The sequence below is a fragment of the Stegodyphus dumicola genome, chromosome 6, assembly GCF_044657685.1.
Source record: "Stegodyphus dumicola isolate Sdum_Otavi_A_Nest chromosome 6, ASM4465768v1".
Classification (NCBI taxonomy): Eukaryota; Metazoa; Arthropoda; class Arachnida; order Araneae; family Eresidae; genus Stegodyphus; species Stegodyphus dumicola.
In genome coordinates, this window is record NC_140773.1 from 23,846,726 (window position 1) to 23,861,203 (window position 14,478).

General features: G+C 31.3%; 1 protein-coding gene across 2 annotated transcripts in view; it reads left to right on the plus strand.

The window, feature by feature from the left end:
• The first annotated feature begins 1,291 nt into the window (after positions 1-1,291).
• Mfe2 (peroxisomal Multifunctional enzyme type 2) overlaps positions 1,292-14,478 on the plus strand; it is a 140,757-nt gene continuing 127,570 nt past the window's right edge. The window contains exons 1-2 of one of the 2 annotated variants that reach the window (XM_085818182.1): positions 1,292-1,627; positions 8,640-8,693. In XM_085818182.1, coding sequence (XP_085674308.1) covers positions 1,561-1,627; positions 8,640-8,693 — 121 coding nt within the window. In that variant the 5' untranslated portion in view covers positions 1,292-1,560. The remainder of the gene's footprint in view (positions 1,628-8,639; positions 8,694-14,478) is intronic. The other variant, XM_085818183.1, reaches the window with a different exon arrangement.

Here is a 14,478-nt window from a genome sequence, read left to right on the forward strand (position 1 = left end):
CCAAATCTTCATTTTGTCGAGCAATAGAATATAAAGATTGCTAGTTTTCATCTAACCCGATATCATGGGCATGTATAGGAGTATCTCCTCTAGGGGCTAAATATCGTATTGAAACATTGGTTTCATGACCTGGAAGTTTAACATAAGCATAATCTAGGTTAGTCTTAATGAGCTTCACTTCCTGCACAACAAACTCATATTTATTAGCTCGCGTATAGTGCTCTATTGATACTGTTTTAGGTTAGGTTAACCATGTAGGGAAAGAGCGTCCATTATATGAACTTCTAGCATGGATGAACATGCGTTCATGGGGTGCAGCATTTATTGCTGTACATAAGAGTGACCAGATCGAATGCAAAACAGATTGTAGAACTCCTTTCCAACACTCCATAGCCATTTTCTTTGATTTTTAGTGCTACCTGCATTGTTTTACGTATGATTCCATTATATCTTTCCATTTGGCCATTTCCTTGATGATTATATGCAGTGGTGCTACTTGTTGCTATACTAAGTGAAGGTAAGAAGGATTTTAATTCACCAGACATAAATGGAGATCTTCATTCAGAATGTATATAGGCTTGCATTCTAAAAATTGAGGAAATATTTTTCGAATGAGCAATAACAGTAGCAGATGACATATCCGGACAGAGGCAAATAAGAATCTTGAAAACTCGTGCACAATAGTAAGAAGGAACCGGTTCCTGGAAGCTGTAGGCAAAAAATCTTCGAAATCTAGATTTTTGTCGTTCAAAAGGTGCAGTTGCTTTAATTAAGTTTCTTTCACATCTACCAGAAGCGAAGTTTTACTTCACAGCAGTATCAAGAATTAACAGTTTTTCTAATTTATATTAGTCAAAAATGCAAATTTTTAGTTCTTATCCAGTGATACATTCGAGTTATTCTGCGATGATAAAGTTCATTATGTAGTGAATTTAGGTCTATTTGAGGTTTTATAGCTGCATTTATTCGTTATAAAGTGTCTGCAGTTTCATTTTAATTCCAGTGCGACATATAATATTAAATTTGATAAAAGGAAGTTCTAACTGCCAGCGCATAATCTTCTCATTTTTAGTTTTACTCCAGTGCTGTTGATCAAACTTAAATGCCATATCCTTTTTTTTATGTAGTGCCTACAAGTGAAGCACGTATTAAATACTCTTCTCATTATTTTAAAAATGATAAACAGAAACAACAAAAAATTGCGGCAAGCATAGTCCATTTCTCACAAAACGTATGGCAACAATGCGAGTTGTCTGCTTCTGAGTTCCGAATTTGACACGTTTATGTAGAGTACATTTAACTCGTTTATTTGTATAAACCTGGGCTGAAATCTCAGCCAACACAAAAAGATAAAAGACACTTATCTTCAGATTATCGATGCTTACTCCCATTTTGTAGAAGCGATTAATAACCGAAGTTTATGCTAACTTGCGCAATTGGCCACGTGACATATGCATATCTCCTGTCATTATCAATATTTCGTTTCCTTGATTATCTAGTTTTGCCTCCGGGTACACATTGTAACCTCACAGTTTTAGTTTTCCTTAACCTTGCTAGGCGATGGCTGCTGTGACAGGACCTTTGCGTTTTACAGGAAGAGTTGCAATAGTAACTGGTGCTGGAGGCGGTGAGTTTAGAGTATTAAAATATTAATCATAAATGCTAAATTAGAAACTTTTTTTAAGGGCGAGTTTGGACTTCACATTAAAATCTTTAACCAGGAAATAACGTCTCTGTTGCATCACAATGCTCATAGTACCAAAAAAAAAGAAAAAAAAAAAAAAAAAAAAAAGAGGGCGAAATGAAATATACATTCATAAAAAATGTGATCGGTGTAAATATGTTTTTAAATTGTGTGTAACGTGTAAATATTGCTGTTTTTATAAATAAAAATGGCGGCTTTTCACAGGCGTATTGAGAATAACGAAACAGTCAATTCCGTTTTCGTCCTTTTTTTGTAAACTTTTGAGTTATATGCATGTTACAAATATATGTTAATAGTTATTGCTTGAATGAAGTGTTTCTCTGATCATTTTAATAATTTATTTTAAGTAACAAATGCAAATCATATTGGAAGTATTTACATTACTTTAGGTAGGGTAAAGTGTTCTTCCTGAAAGGTTACCTTCATTCATAGTCATGTACAACCTTCTATTTTCACCATTTCATCTTATTCTTTACTTTTTTGAATTTATGAAAATGCAACCTAATATAACAGCATTAATTCCATTTGAATGAAACGAAACTTGATCTTCGTTTTATAAAATATGTTATAAAAATATGATGTTAATAGTCTGTATATGTACAAATATATGAAATGGCTATGTGTGTGTACATTAAATTTTTAACGCAGTTTTCAATACTTATGAATGTAAAATCTCATTCAAGTTTTGTTTCAATTGCACGACATTTTTACATAGTTATACATATTTGATCTTGAAGAATGTAGGACTTTGGAAGGTTTATGCAGCATTTATCGATATATTGCACTTAATGAGGTTCACAAAATTTTTCTTTTTTCTTTTCATGAAATTTTTTCTCCTGTTACTTCAAGTTCATAACAGCTTTGTATTTTCGATATTTTTTAAAAATATATAACAGTTACCTATTGGATTAATAAACTAATTTTTATTACTTGTTACAGTTCCTAAACAGTATATACTTTCTTTGGATTCAGTTTATATTGGTGAAAAGAATATGGAATAATTACTGTTTAAATAGTTTGAGCTCAGATTTTATAGGTTTGAGTTTACATTGAATTCTGTTGTGTTTGTCCTTACAGTATAGTATAATTTGTTATTCTTCAAGAACTATTATAGGTTTTACAGTTTTGATATTTATTATATTAGTTGAAAAATATTAGTTGCACTATACAATTTTGCGTTAATCTTCAAATTATGGTAACGTGGCGATTTTTTGGCGAAAATTTGGCGACCAACCCTGCTACAGCAACCTGCTAGTTTTTTTTTGGACGCCATTTTGTTTTCACGAAGTAAAGGCATTTTTTTTCCAACAATCTGCTAGCCGAATTACGCTTATACTAGAACTTTTATGGAACAAAAGTGCTTAATCATGACGAAGATTAGGTGCAAAATTGGGAGAAAGTGCAGATCACCCACTGCTTGCCGCGTTTTTAAGAATTGCACATACACAGTATCCATGTACACGTCGACCTATTTTCACTTCAAAAAACATTCCAGAATTGTACAAAAATGGCATTGCGCACACTCTTGACTTTATCCATGTACACTGCTAAAGTCCTAGCTAGTAACCTTTATCGCCTTACCAAAATGTCGCCAAACTACCTGTTACCATATTCCAAAGATTAGCACAATTTTGTATCAGTGAACTGCAGTGATTATGTGCATATTTTCAACATATGGGCTTCTATAGAATTACTCTCGGAAGATAATGTCTAGCATTACACGTGAATGTTATTTTGCAGTTTTAAACTTACCGTTAATATGAAAATATTATATTGATAAAATTATGGATCCACCAAGACATTCGTATTTTAGTAAGAAAAAAATGTTTTTTATGAGAAATTGCTGTTTTTCTTTTATTTTTTTCTACTAAATTACTATACATTTATAATTTTTTTCTACAATAAAAATCATAAATGTATGAATTTCAAATTGCTGATTTTTTAAAATTGGCATGTTGCTAAAATGCTTTATATTCTTTTATATTTGTTCAAGTATTCTAATTTGTGATATAAGTTACTTATTGGATGCAAATTGTTAATTTTGGCAACTTTTCTTAAAAAGGTCGCCAAACTGTTGCTATTTATTGTCAAAGGCAACAAACATTATCAGCATATTGAAAGAAAATGTTTTTTTAAAAAAAATAGAAAATATACTTTTTTAAAAGAAATACACAGCAATTAAAAATATTTGGTTAATCTTTGGATTATGGTAACTTGGCAATTTTTTGGCAAAAATTTGGCGACCATCTCTGCTACAGCAACCCTCTATTTTTTTTTGGCCGCCATTTTGTCTTCATGAAGTAAAGACATGTTTCTTTTCTTTTTATTTACTCAACACTTTTTCCAACAATCTGCTAGCCGAATGACACTTATGCTAGAAATTTTATGGAACAAAACTGCTTAATCAAGATAAATATTAACTGCAAAATTGGGAAAAAGTGCAGAATCGCAGACTCCTTGCCGCGATTTTCAGAATCGCACATACACAGTAACCATGTACACGTCGACTTATTTTTACTTAAAAAAACATCCCAGAATTGCACAAAAATGGCATTGTGCACACTCTTCACTATATCCATGTACACTGCTTTTTTCTCATAAATTAGAAAAATTTCACGAAAATGCGTGAAAATTTTGTGAATCTTTAAATTCGGTAAAAAGCAAATATATGAAATTACCTGATTGCGAAAAAATATATACCCTTTCCAAGGATGAACATTTCCACGTATAAAATAAATAATATATCCAAAAACTTTTACCTCTAAATTATCTATTATTAACGTCACCAACGAATTTATAACGCAAACATTAAAAATGGTTGCAAATACTTAGTTAATTTAAATATTATAATATTTAAATTATTTCCATGCACGTTTACTTCCACTGAAACGTATACCAAACTGCTACAAACATATAATTCACAAAATAACTATCATTTAATTAAAATATAATTAAACCATGTACACATCGACTTATTTTTACTTAAAGAAACATCCCAGAATTGCACAAAAATGGCATTGCGCACACTCTTCACTATATCCATGTACACTGCTTTTTTTCTCATAAATTAGAAAAATTTCACGAAAATGCATAAAAATTTTGTGAATCTTTAAATTCGGTAAAAAGGACATATATGAAATTACCTGATCGCGAAAAAGTATATACCCTTTCCAAGGATGGAATATTCGCACGTGTAAAATAAATAAGATATCCCAAAACTTTTCCCTCTAAATTATCTATTACAAACGTCACCAACGAGTTTATAACGCAAACATTAAAAATGGTTCCAAATACTTAGTGTCAAATATTTAAATTCTTTCCATAAACAATTACTTCTCCTCAAATGTATTCCAAAATACTACAAACATATAACTCACAAAATTACGATCATTAAATTAAAATATGATTAAATTAAAAAACACTACTTAAAATATAAATAACCACATACATTAAATTAATAATAAAAATTAGCTTACAATCCTAATTATTTTATACTAAATCATTGCTAATAACTATTTTCCCATAATACCATATTAATTTATTTACTCCTTACATTTAGAATAATGCATAAAAATAATATCCTCAAATGATTAAAAATACTAACTTACCTAATCTTCTACAGAATCTTGAGTGCATAGCGGATCACAAAATGTCCATTTTCACCAGATTTCTTGCACCACCATTCAAACTTATCTGTAATATCCTTCCTTTCACACAATCTCATTTCATTCCCACATGTTGGACATTCATACTTATCCGCAATTAATCCTACACTCGTACACCATTCAACCAATTCTTTTGGATTATCAGATAAGTGCATTAAAAATTTAGAATTCATTTTAGATAGCGCCATGCGATCCAAAAATTAAACAACACTCTTTCACACAACACACAATGAAGCTTAATACAAAATACTATAGTACTGCAGATATTTTCCCAAATTTCCCCCTTTTTCCGATTAAAGAACTGTAATTCGTCCATTAATGTCACATGACATATCTCATGATCTCTCATTTCCCTCGCACAAAATAATGCATAATCGGAACTGAGTACTTCTCACATTATTCGCAAAGTCCTAGGTAGTAACCTTTATCGCCTACCAAAATGTCGCCAAACTACCTGTTACCATGTTCCAAAGATTAGCCAAATATTTAATTATAAAATAAGAGTTGTACGATACATTAAAAAGATGAAATACTTTTTTGGGAAATCCTTCTGTATTTTTTTCTCCTGTGAGTGATCTATTTTCAGTTAAAAATAACCATCAGAATTGCACAAACTCGACATCACTCTTAAGAAAGCATTTCGTATGGCTATCGAATAAATGCATCTTGCCATTGCACCCAGAATATTCATTTTTATTTGCAAGTGAACCCATTCCTGTGCACTACTGTAACATAGACTTTCCCCTTTCATTCCAATTTAAAAATGTCCTAAATTATACCTTTTAACCATGATTACTATCACGCCAAAATGTTTAATTCCAACCTTCAACCTAATGAAAGTGACACACAGATTCTGTTTTCACCATTTAAAAATACAGAATTTTAAAAACAACGAATGATATTCGAAAACAAATAACAGTTAATCTTCGGATTATGGTAACATGACGATTTTTGGCAAAACTTTGGCGACTAACCTGCAACAGCAACCTGCTAGTTTTTTTTTTGGACGCATTTCGTTTTCACGAAGTAAAGGCATGTTTTTATCATTTTTTAATTTTTACTCAACATTTTTTTCAACAATCTGCTAGCCAAATTACGCTTATGCTAGAACTTTTATGGAACAAAAGTGCTTAATCATGACGAAGATCAGGTGCGAAATTGGGAGAAAGTGCAGAATCGCCCACTGCTTGCCGCATTTTTAAGAATTGCACATACACGGTATCCATGTACACGTTGACCTATTTTCACTTAAAAAAACATCCCAGAATTGCACAAAAATGGCATTGCACACACTCTTGACTTTATCCATGTACACTGCTAAAGTCCTAGCTAGTAACCTTTATCGCCTTACCAAAATGTCGCCAAACTACCTGTTACCATATTCCAAAGATTAGCCCAGATAACATGTAAGCAAAAGAAAAAAATGGTTGGTGAATTATGAAATACTGATTTAAGAGATATAGGACTATATAAGAAGTTTTAAGTACAGTGGAACCTCGAGATATGAGTTTAATTCATTCCAGCAATGAGCTTGTATAGGGAATTTCTCGTATCTAGAAACAACCTTTCTCATTGAAAATAATGGGAATCCAGTTAATCTGTTCTGCACCCCCAAAAATATCAACATAAAAATCAATTTTTTCTAATAAATAACACTGGTAAATAATATAACCATAATTTACCTTTATGATGGCTTCCAACACCGAATCGCCTTTTAACTGCTTCTTTTTAATCCGCACCAACGGCTTCCCAACACCTTCTATGAGTTTCGGACAATGTTTTGAAGTAATGGTAACTTCTTTGGCCACATCAGATTTCTTAATTTCTTCCTTCTTCTTCAGAATAGTGCAGATTGTCAATGTTGAACGGCCATAAAGTCCTTGCCAATTCTGTCACTCTTACATCACACTTAGGTTTATCTATGATTTCTTTCTTAATTTCAATGGCCATGGCTTCCTTCTTTTTATTTCCAGCACTCTCCGAGGCAACAATCTTCCTTGCAGGCATCGTCAAATAATTATTTCCACATTAAATGTAAAAAACAATTAACCCACAAGCACACAAACACGTAGATCAAAGAACACTGATTGATCTGACGAGAAATTCCCCCGAGTCAAGCCAAATCAGGAAATACCGCCATACATACCAACAGCCTGGCTTGTTGCTCATTACTTGAGTCAGTGCTCGTATTTAGAGATGAATTTTTCGCTCATACTTTCACTGCTCATACTTTTCACTGGTGCTCGTATCTCGAGGTTCCACTGTACAGTACAAAGTCTTTAATCTGGACTCGTCAGGACTTTGGCGATTCCGTACTAGGGGTTTTTCCGTATTATAGGTCATCAATTTAAATCTGGTAAGATGGCATACAGAAATTATAAAATTAAAAATATGAAACCGTAATTTATGAAATAAAGAGCAATTATAATCTAAAGGCGTATCAAAATTTACAAAAAAAAAAAAAAAAAGCTTAATATTTATTTGTTTACTTTATTAAACATTTCTTTCAATGTAAGTTGTTTAAGTTGCTTTGTTTTATGTGCTAATACTTTCTCTTTAATTCTATAAACTGACATAATTTCTTGTTCAATTACAAAGTTCCGCTGTTCCAGTCCTGTAATTGCTGTGCCGAGAATACCGACTAACTTGTCAATCGAAATTTTTTCGCTTTTCACTAACCTATCTGTATCTTTCTTCATATCTGTATACCTATCTGTATACTTTCTTCATGTCTTTATCCATTTTTTGTTTGATGGACATCGAAACATGCTTTTGCTTTGTAGATCCTTTGGCAGCTCCAGAATCGAAAACTCTTTTTGACATTATCGAAAGTTCAAGTTTACTTTTTATAAAATTGCTCTAACAATCTGCAGAAAATAATAAGCCATATTCAATCAGAAGATTAAGGAAGAATGCAATCTGCAACATTAACCGAAATAGATAATTACATAATTTTAGCCTAGCTTATACCATCTGGTATACATTAAACGCGCATGCGTAAAGGTATTAATTGCATGCGTAAACGCTACGCATGCGTAGAAAGTTTGTAGCTTTGAGGTCCAGATTATAGATCATTCTGGATTATGGACGTCCAGATTAAAGACTTTGTACTGTACAATAATTGCTTACAAATCACTCACTCTTAAAAATTATCTGAAGGAACTAATTATTTCTTGTACTTTGACTATTTTGGGAAATGTACATTTCTTTTATGTAACTCTCGTATTTTTCATGATTTTTTTGACAAAATTCATTTTTATACAATTTAGGCTTGGGGAGAGAATATGCTTTACTCCTAGCTGAAAGAGGAGCTGCTGTTGTGGGTATGTCATATTTATTTATTTGTTTATAATGCATGCTTTAGAGTTTGAATTCATCAGTATTCTAAAGAATTATAAATTTTCTGTAATGAGATTTGATACATTAATAATAAAGTTGAACTTATTTTTTTGCATATATATCTATATATATATATCGTATTTGACGGCATATAAGACACACCTTTTTTTCCTAAATTTGGTCTCAAAAAAGTTACCTGCGTCTTATACGTGAAGGATACAGTCTTATACGTGAAGGTAATTGCATTCAATAATTGTTTATTTGGCTTTTATGAAAGGTGAGAACTAAAAGAAACCACGCTATTGAAACTTTTTTCCCTTGTGTGTGGCCGTCTTAAGTAAGGGTGCATCTTGTATGCCAGTGCGTCTTATATGCCGTCAAATACTGTATATGATTTGACATTTATGACATACCAGGAGATTTGAATGCTGACTGTTCTGTTTGCATATTAATGATCCAAGCAATATTTAAGATTTCATTCATGTGAAATACTTTTTTTTTTTAATAATTTTAAGTGACAGACTTTGAATGCTAAAAATAGGGTAATTTTTAAAACAAAATCTTTTCTGTAATAGGACATTCCATGTCAAATGATTTTCTACAGCATGTGTATGCCAGTATCGCTTGTTGAACATTTTAGGTTAAATATGTTTTTCTTATAAGTTCTTGTTTTTATAGTAAATATGAGTAAAAGGTAAAAATATATATATGGGTGCCCCTTGGCGATAATTGGCGATTTTTGGCAGTACATGGACACAGAGTTTGTGCACTTCTTTGGCTTTGTGTAATGGCAATTTTTGTACAAAAATCACCGCTACAAAAATCCAAAGTAACAAGACAAAGAACTGCACAACCTCGGTATCCATTTACACATTGACCTATTTTCACCAAAAAAAAAAAAAAAAAAAAAAAAAAAAGAAAAGAAAAAAAGAACAGAGTATTTTACAAACTAGGCATTGTGCACTCCCTTGACTTTGGGGGAAAAAAAAAAAATCTCAGTAAACTACATGTTAAATTAAACAATGAAATAAGATAAAAAAGGAAATTCATCTTAGTATTACACAAAGGAAATATCCACTTACCTTATTTACAAATTTCTGTGTCGTCAAACAAAATTCCTTAACAGCATCCAAAAACTTCCTAAAATTATCTGAACTAGAATCTGTATACTAGCGTCGCCACATAAATTCACAAAAATAAGAGTAAAAAATATCCTCCATAGTGCCAGTATCCTCCGACCGTTTGACCATACGCATTTCCTATAAACAGGACACTTATAATGGATACTAAGTAAACCTTTATTTACACACCAGTCAATTAATGCTTTTTTCCCTTTTGTTTCAAATTGTACAGAAACTTCAAATTAATCTTACCACATTCATCCATTTTACCATGTAAACCACAAAATAACAACGCACTTCTTATTTCATCGTTCAAATTCACCACAATCACACAATCGATTACATCATAATAGGGTTTTCCACAGCATTCAACTACTCAGGTTACCATAAATGAAACAACTTCGTGATAAATGAAACAACAACTAGGCAATAAATGAAACGACAGCTTAGCAGTAATCCATCCTTAAATCTACTCTAACCCAGTTAAAAATGTATCATCTTTTTTTTCTTTCTTTATTAAAGTAAATAAATTATGTGTATCATATGTAAGAAAACATTTACCTCATTTAAAATTAGTTAATGATGAAAGTATGTTTTCTTGTTGGAAATATCAAGTTAGCACACACATCTTTATTTAAAAAAATGTTTTTGTGTGTGACGTTCTGAAACTGAAAAGATCCTTTGTTTATAAATAATTAATAATAATTTTTATCTTAAAAGTGCTGTAAAAGATAAAACATATAAGAAACATCGGTATTTTTCCATTCATGGCAGCAATGTAACTTTTCCTTTATGTGCCAGTAATCTAAATAAATAACGCATTATGTGCGGAGAAATGAAAAAAAAAATCATAAGCAACCTGTAAACATCTTAATTTGTTATTTTTAGTGGCCATCTTTTTTTGATTTTGCTCTGGATTTCAAAGTTCCTCGCTGTAATAATGCTTCTTTTTGTGTAAGTAATATGATTGTATTTATAAAAAAAAAAAAAAAAAAAAAAAAAAAAAAAAAAAAAAAGGCAAGGTTAGGCGAGGATGCTGTGCTTGTAAGAATCAAATTAACATCAGAAAAGATAATTGGTTTGAGAATTCTCATCTCCCCTTTACAACTGCCATCAGATTAGTTTATTTATAGTCGATTGCAGTGACATCCATCTTAATTTGTGAGAAAGAACTTCATATGTCACACAATCACAAAGTCATTGACTGGAATCATTATCTATGGGAATTTTGCATTTGTCAAAAAGGTAGGAGGAGGACCAGGGCAAATTGTCATGAAAGTCTTATCACTATGGAATAATAACGGGGGCCATATTATCCTTCCATAATGTGTTTTTGGAGGAATTTGATGCGATACAAAAGAAACGTTCCTTATTGCTGTTCCAAATAGAGGGGCAGAGTGTTTACTAAAATATATTAACAAAAGGTTCATTATCTGCTTCCCTTGTTGGAAGGAATACAAGATGGACAGACTTATGAAGGTTGGCTTTTCCTACTTCAAATTAAATCAAAAATTCAGTATTTGTATTGTAGACCAAGAAACTAGTGTTCATCTACAGACTGTAGAGTGCATCTGGGGGCAACCAAAAGAAGGAATAAACAGCAACATCACACCACACCACAACATTTATCATCATATTTAACAGAATTGGCTTGTGAAAGAAACAAAAAATGAACAAAAAAGATTTACTCAACTCTATTATCAAAGCGATAGCTAAACACTTTTGTGCCATATATCAACATTGACTTTTAAGAAAGCCAATGAAATTTGTGTCAACAAATAATAGTTATTTAATCTTTTGATGTCATATGTTTTGTACAGTATTTATTTTTTGGCACTTTATGAAAATTATAGGCTACTTTCAACAATAAAAGAATTGGTTTAGTAAGTGAGCACATAGTGGAAAAGTTAGATTGTGGTCATGTAATGAAAAAGCACTCAAATATTATGTTAATTTCAATTTATTTAAGACTTTTAGATGTGACTTTTAGACTTTTATCAGTCTTAGGTACAGTCCATTATGCACCTGACACACATCTTGTTAACTGTAAAAGAGATGTCAAACACATACTGAGATCCAAGCATAGTACCATCATTTGACATCTGCTGAAAATTGCTTATAATTAAAAACCACAACAAAATGTACCTAATTTTAAGTACTCAGTTTTATTTCTAATCAGTAGTCTAGAAATAACCCAATTTCTAGTCCAGAAAAGTACCTGATTTTATTCAGTAATGGTTCGCCAGTGGCCAAGCAATAAGAATACTAATAGTTTGACCTGAGTTTGAATGTCAGTGATCAGGCTGGTTAAATGGAAGTTTTCATGTTTTTTTCCCTTTTTCATATATTGTAAGAATACCTTTTTATTGTTTTATATTTTATATTTCTTGGCTCATGAGCAAGCCTTATTTAAAATTTTATCAGAATAGTTTAGCAGTTTGTACGTGGTGACAATGATGTATTTACAAGTTGAAAAATGATGTAGCAGTGGTTTTTTTTTTTTTTTTTTTTTTTTTTTTTATGAAGGGAAAATTAATTTTTGTTGAAGCACAAATTAGGCATTGTGCACTGCCTTAACTTTGTCCATGTGGACATTGATCTATTTTCACTTAAACAAAGTCAAGAAGCTGAAACAAAGTTAAAACTATCGTGTTAACCAGAAAAAATTCGCCACTGTCTTAACCCTTTGCGGCATGGTGGGTCAATATATGCCCCACCTAATTAATATTTATTTTCTCAGTTAGCAATTTCCGCTAGAAATTTTCTAATCTTTTAAAAATAATCTATTTTAGTTATAATTTTTCTCAGTAGATGTTATTACTATACCAGGGCTTAAGTTTATAAGCAAAAAATATTCAAAATAGGATCACAAGAGTGATATCCATGTATCTCGCATTTTTCAATATTTAAAAAATTTTGGTATACAATTTATGATATGTATGATTCTTTTTAATATTCAAAGGTATTTTATTTTCAAAAATCTTAATTGGATTCAATATTTTATAACATTAATTTTGCAGTTGAAATAAGTGGGTTAAAATTTGTCCCACCACACACTTGAATTTCCGCTCAATAGATGGCAGCACTCACGATTATTTTTTCTTTTCTTTTTTGCATCTACTTTTTTTGTGATTGCGCGTGCTTTTACATCCGTTGTATGCTCTGATGCGCTAAAATGTCTAGAAAAAATTAACAACTCAGGAAGCTTTGGATCTTTTTGCTGAATTGCCATCCGATTGCGACTCAAATGCTTCAGATGTCAGTTCTGATTCAGATGAAATTGAAATCCAGGAGAGAATAACTGAGGTTGAAGTTATTGCTGAAGAAGAAATGGAAGTAGTTATAATTTGTTTTGCTTTTTAAAGACACAAACCCATCTATGCGTGTGGCACTGTAAATATGGATCGGAAGTATCTACCCAAAAATTTAGAAAACAAATTTATGTCAAGAGAATATATAGATTTTTCAGTTAGCGATGATTCAATTTATCGCATAAAATGGAAGGATAAAAAAAGATCCGTTTCTATCCTATCTTGCTTGGAAAAGGCAACTGAAATGAAAGAAATTAATAGAAAAGAACAAGATGGAAAGACAAAAAAAAAAAAAAAAAAAAAAAAAAAAAAAAAAAAAAAAGGTACTGTGCCCAAACAGCATTATTTCATACAATAAGAATATGGGATATGTCGACTGATTGATCAACTGAAAGGACTATACGAAATAGACCGCAAAAGCAAGAAATGGTGGCACATGATTTTTTTTTTACTTTTTAGATGCGAGTATAGTAAACACATTTATTCAAGTTTGTTCGCGAACCTGATCATGATGTAAAAACAATGAAAGATTTTCTTCTCTCAGTTATAGAAGGTCTAATGGCACTTGCAGGCAAAAAAGAGCTGAAAAGAAAACTGAAATCCCCAGTTCAAATAAAAACTAAAAACTCGTTCGTACAACCAGAAAAGAGACTAAAAAATGTAAGTAAAACGCCAAAGAGAACGAGCAGGAGAAGATGTGCATATTGCAGCATATCGAAAGAAGAACGACAAACATTTTGGATGTGTGAAACATGTGAAGTGCCTCTATGCTTACAAAAGAATAAAACAACACGTTTTTCAAAGTTTCATGAAAAATGACTTTTTTCCAATTTTAATCATATATAAATGTTTTTGAATCAAGTGCCAATTTTAATATTTTATTTAGTATCATATGTATGAGTATCAAATTTTAATCTTAAAATAATATTCAAGAAAATATTTTTCGTTCCTAAAATTTAAAAATATTAAATACATACTATATGCAAAATTTTACAGGTCATGCATATATGCAATAAGTACAAAATGCATTTTAGTGTGTTTATTATGAATACAGTCAAAAGTCGTTAATTCGGACACCCATAATTGGGAATGATCTATAATCCGGACCTCAAAACTAAAAACTTTCTGCGCATGCGCCGCGTTGACACATGCGCATAGGCGTTTACGTGTGCGCGTAAGACCATTACGCGCACGCGTAATAAAAAACATTTATATATGATTAAAATTGGAAAAAAGTAATTTTTCATGAAACTTTGAAAAACGTGTTGTTTTATTCTTTTGTAAGCATAGAGGCACTTCACATGTTTCACACATCCAAAATGTTCATCGTTCTTCTT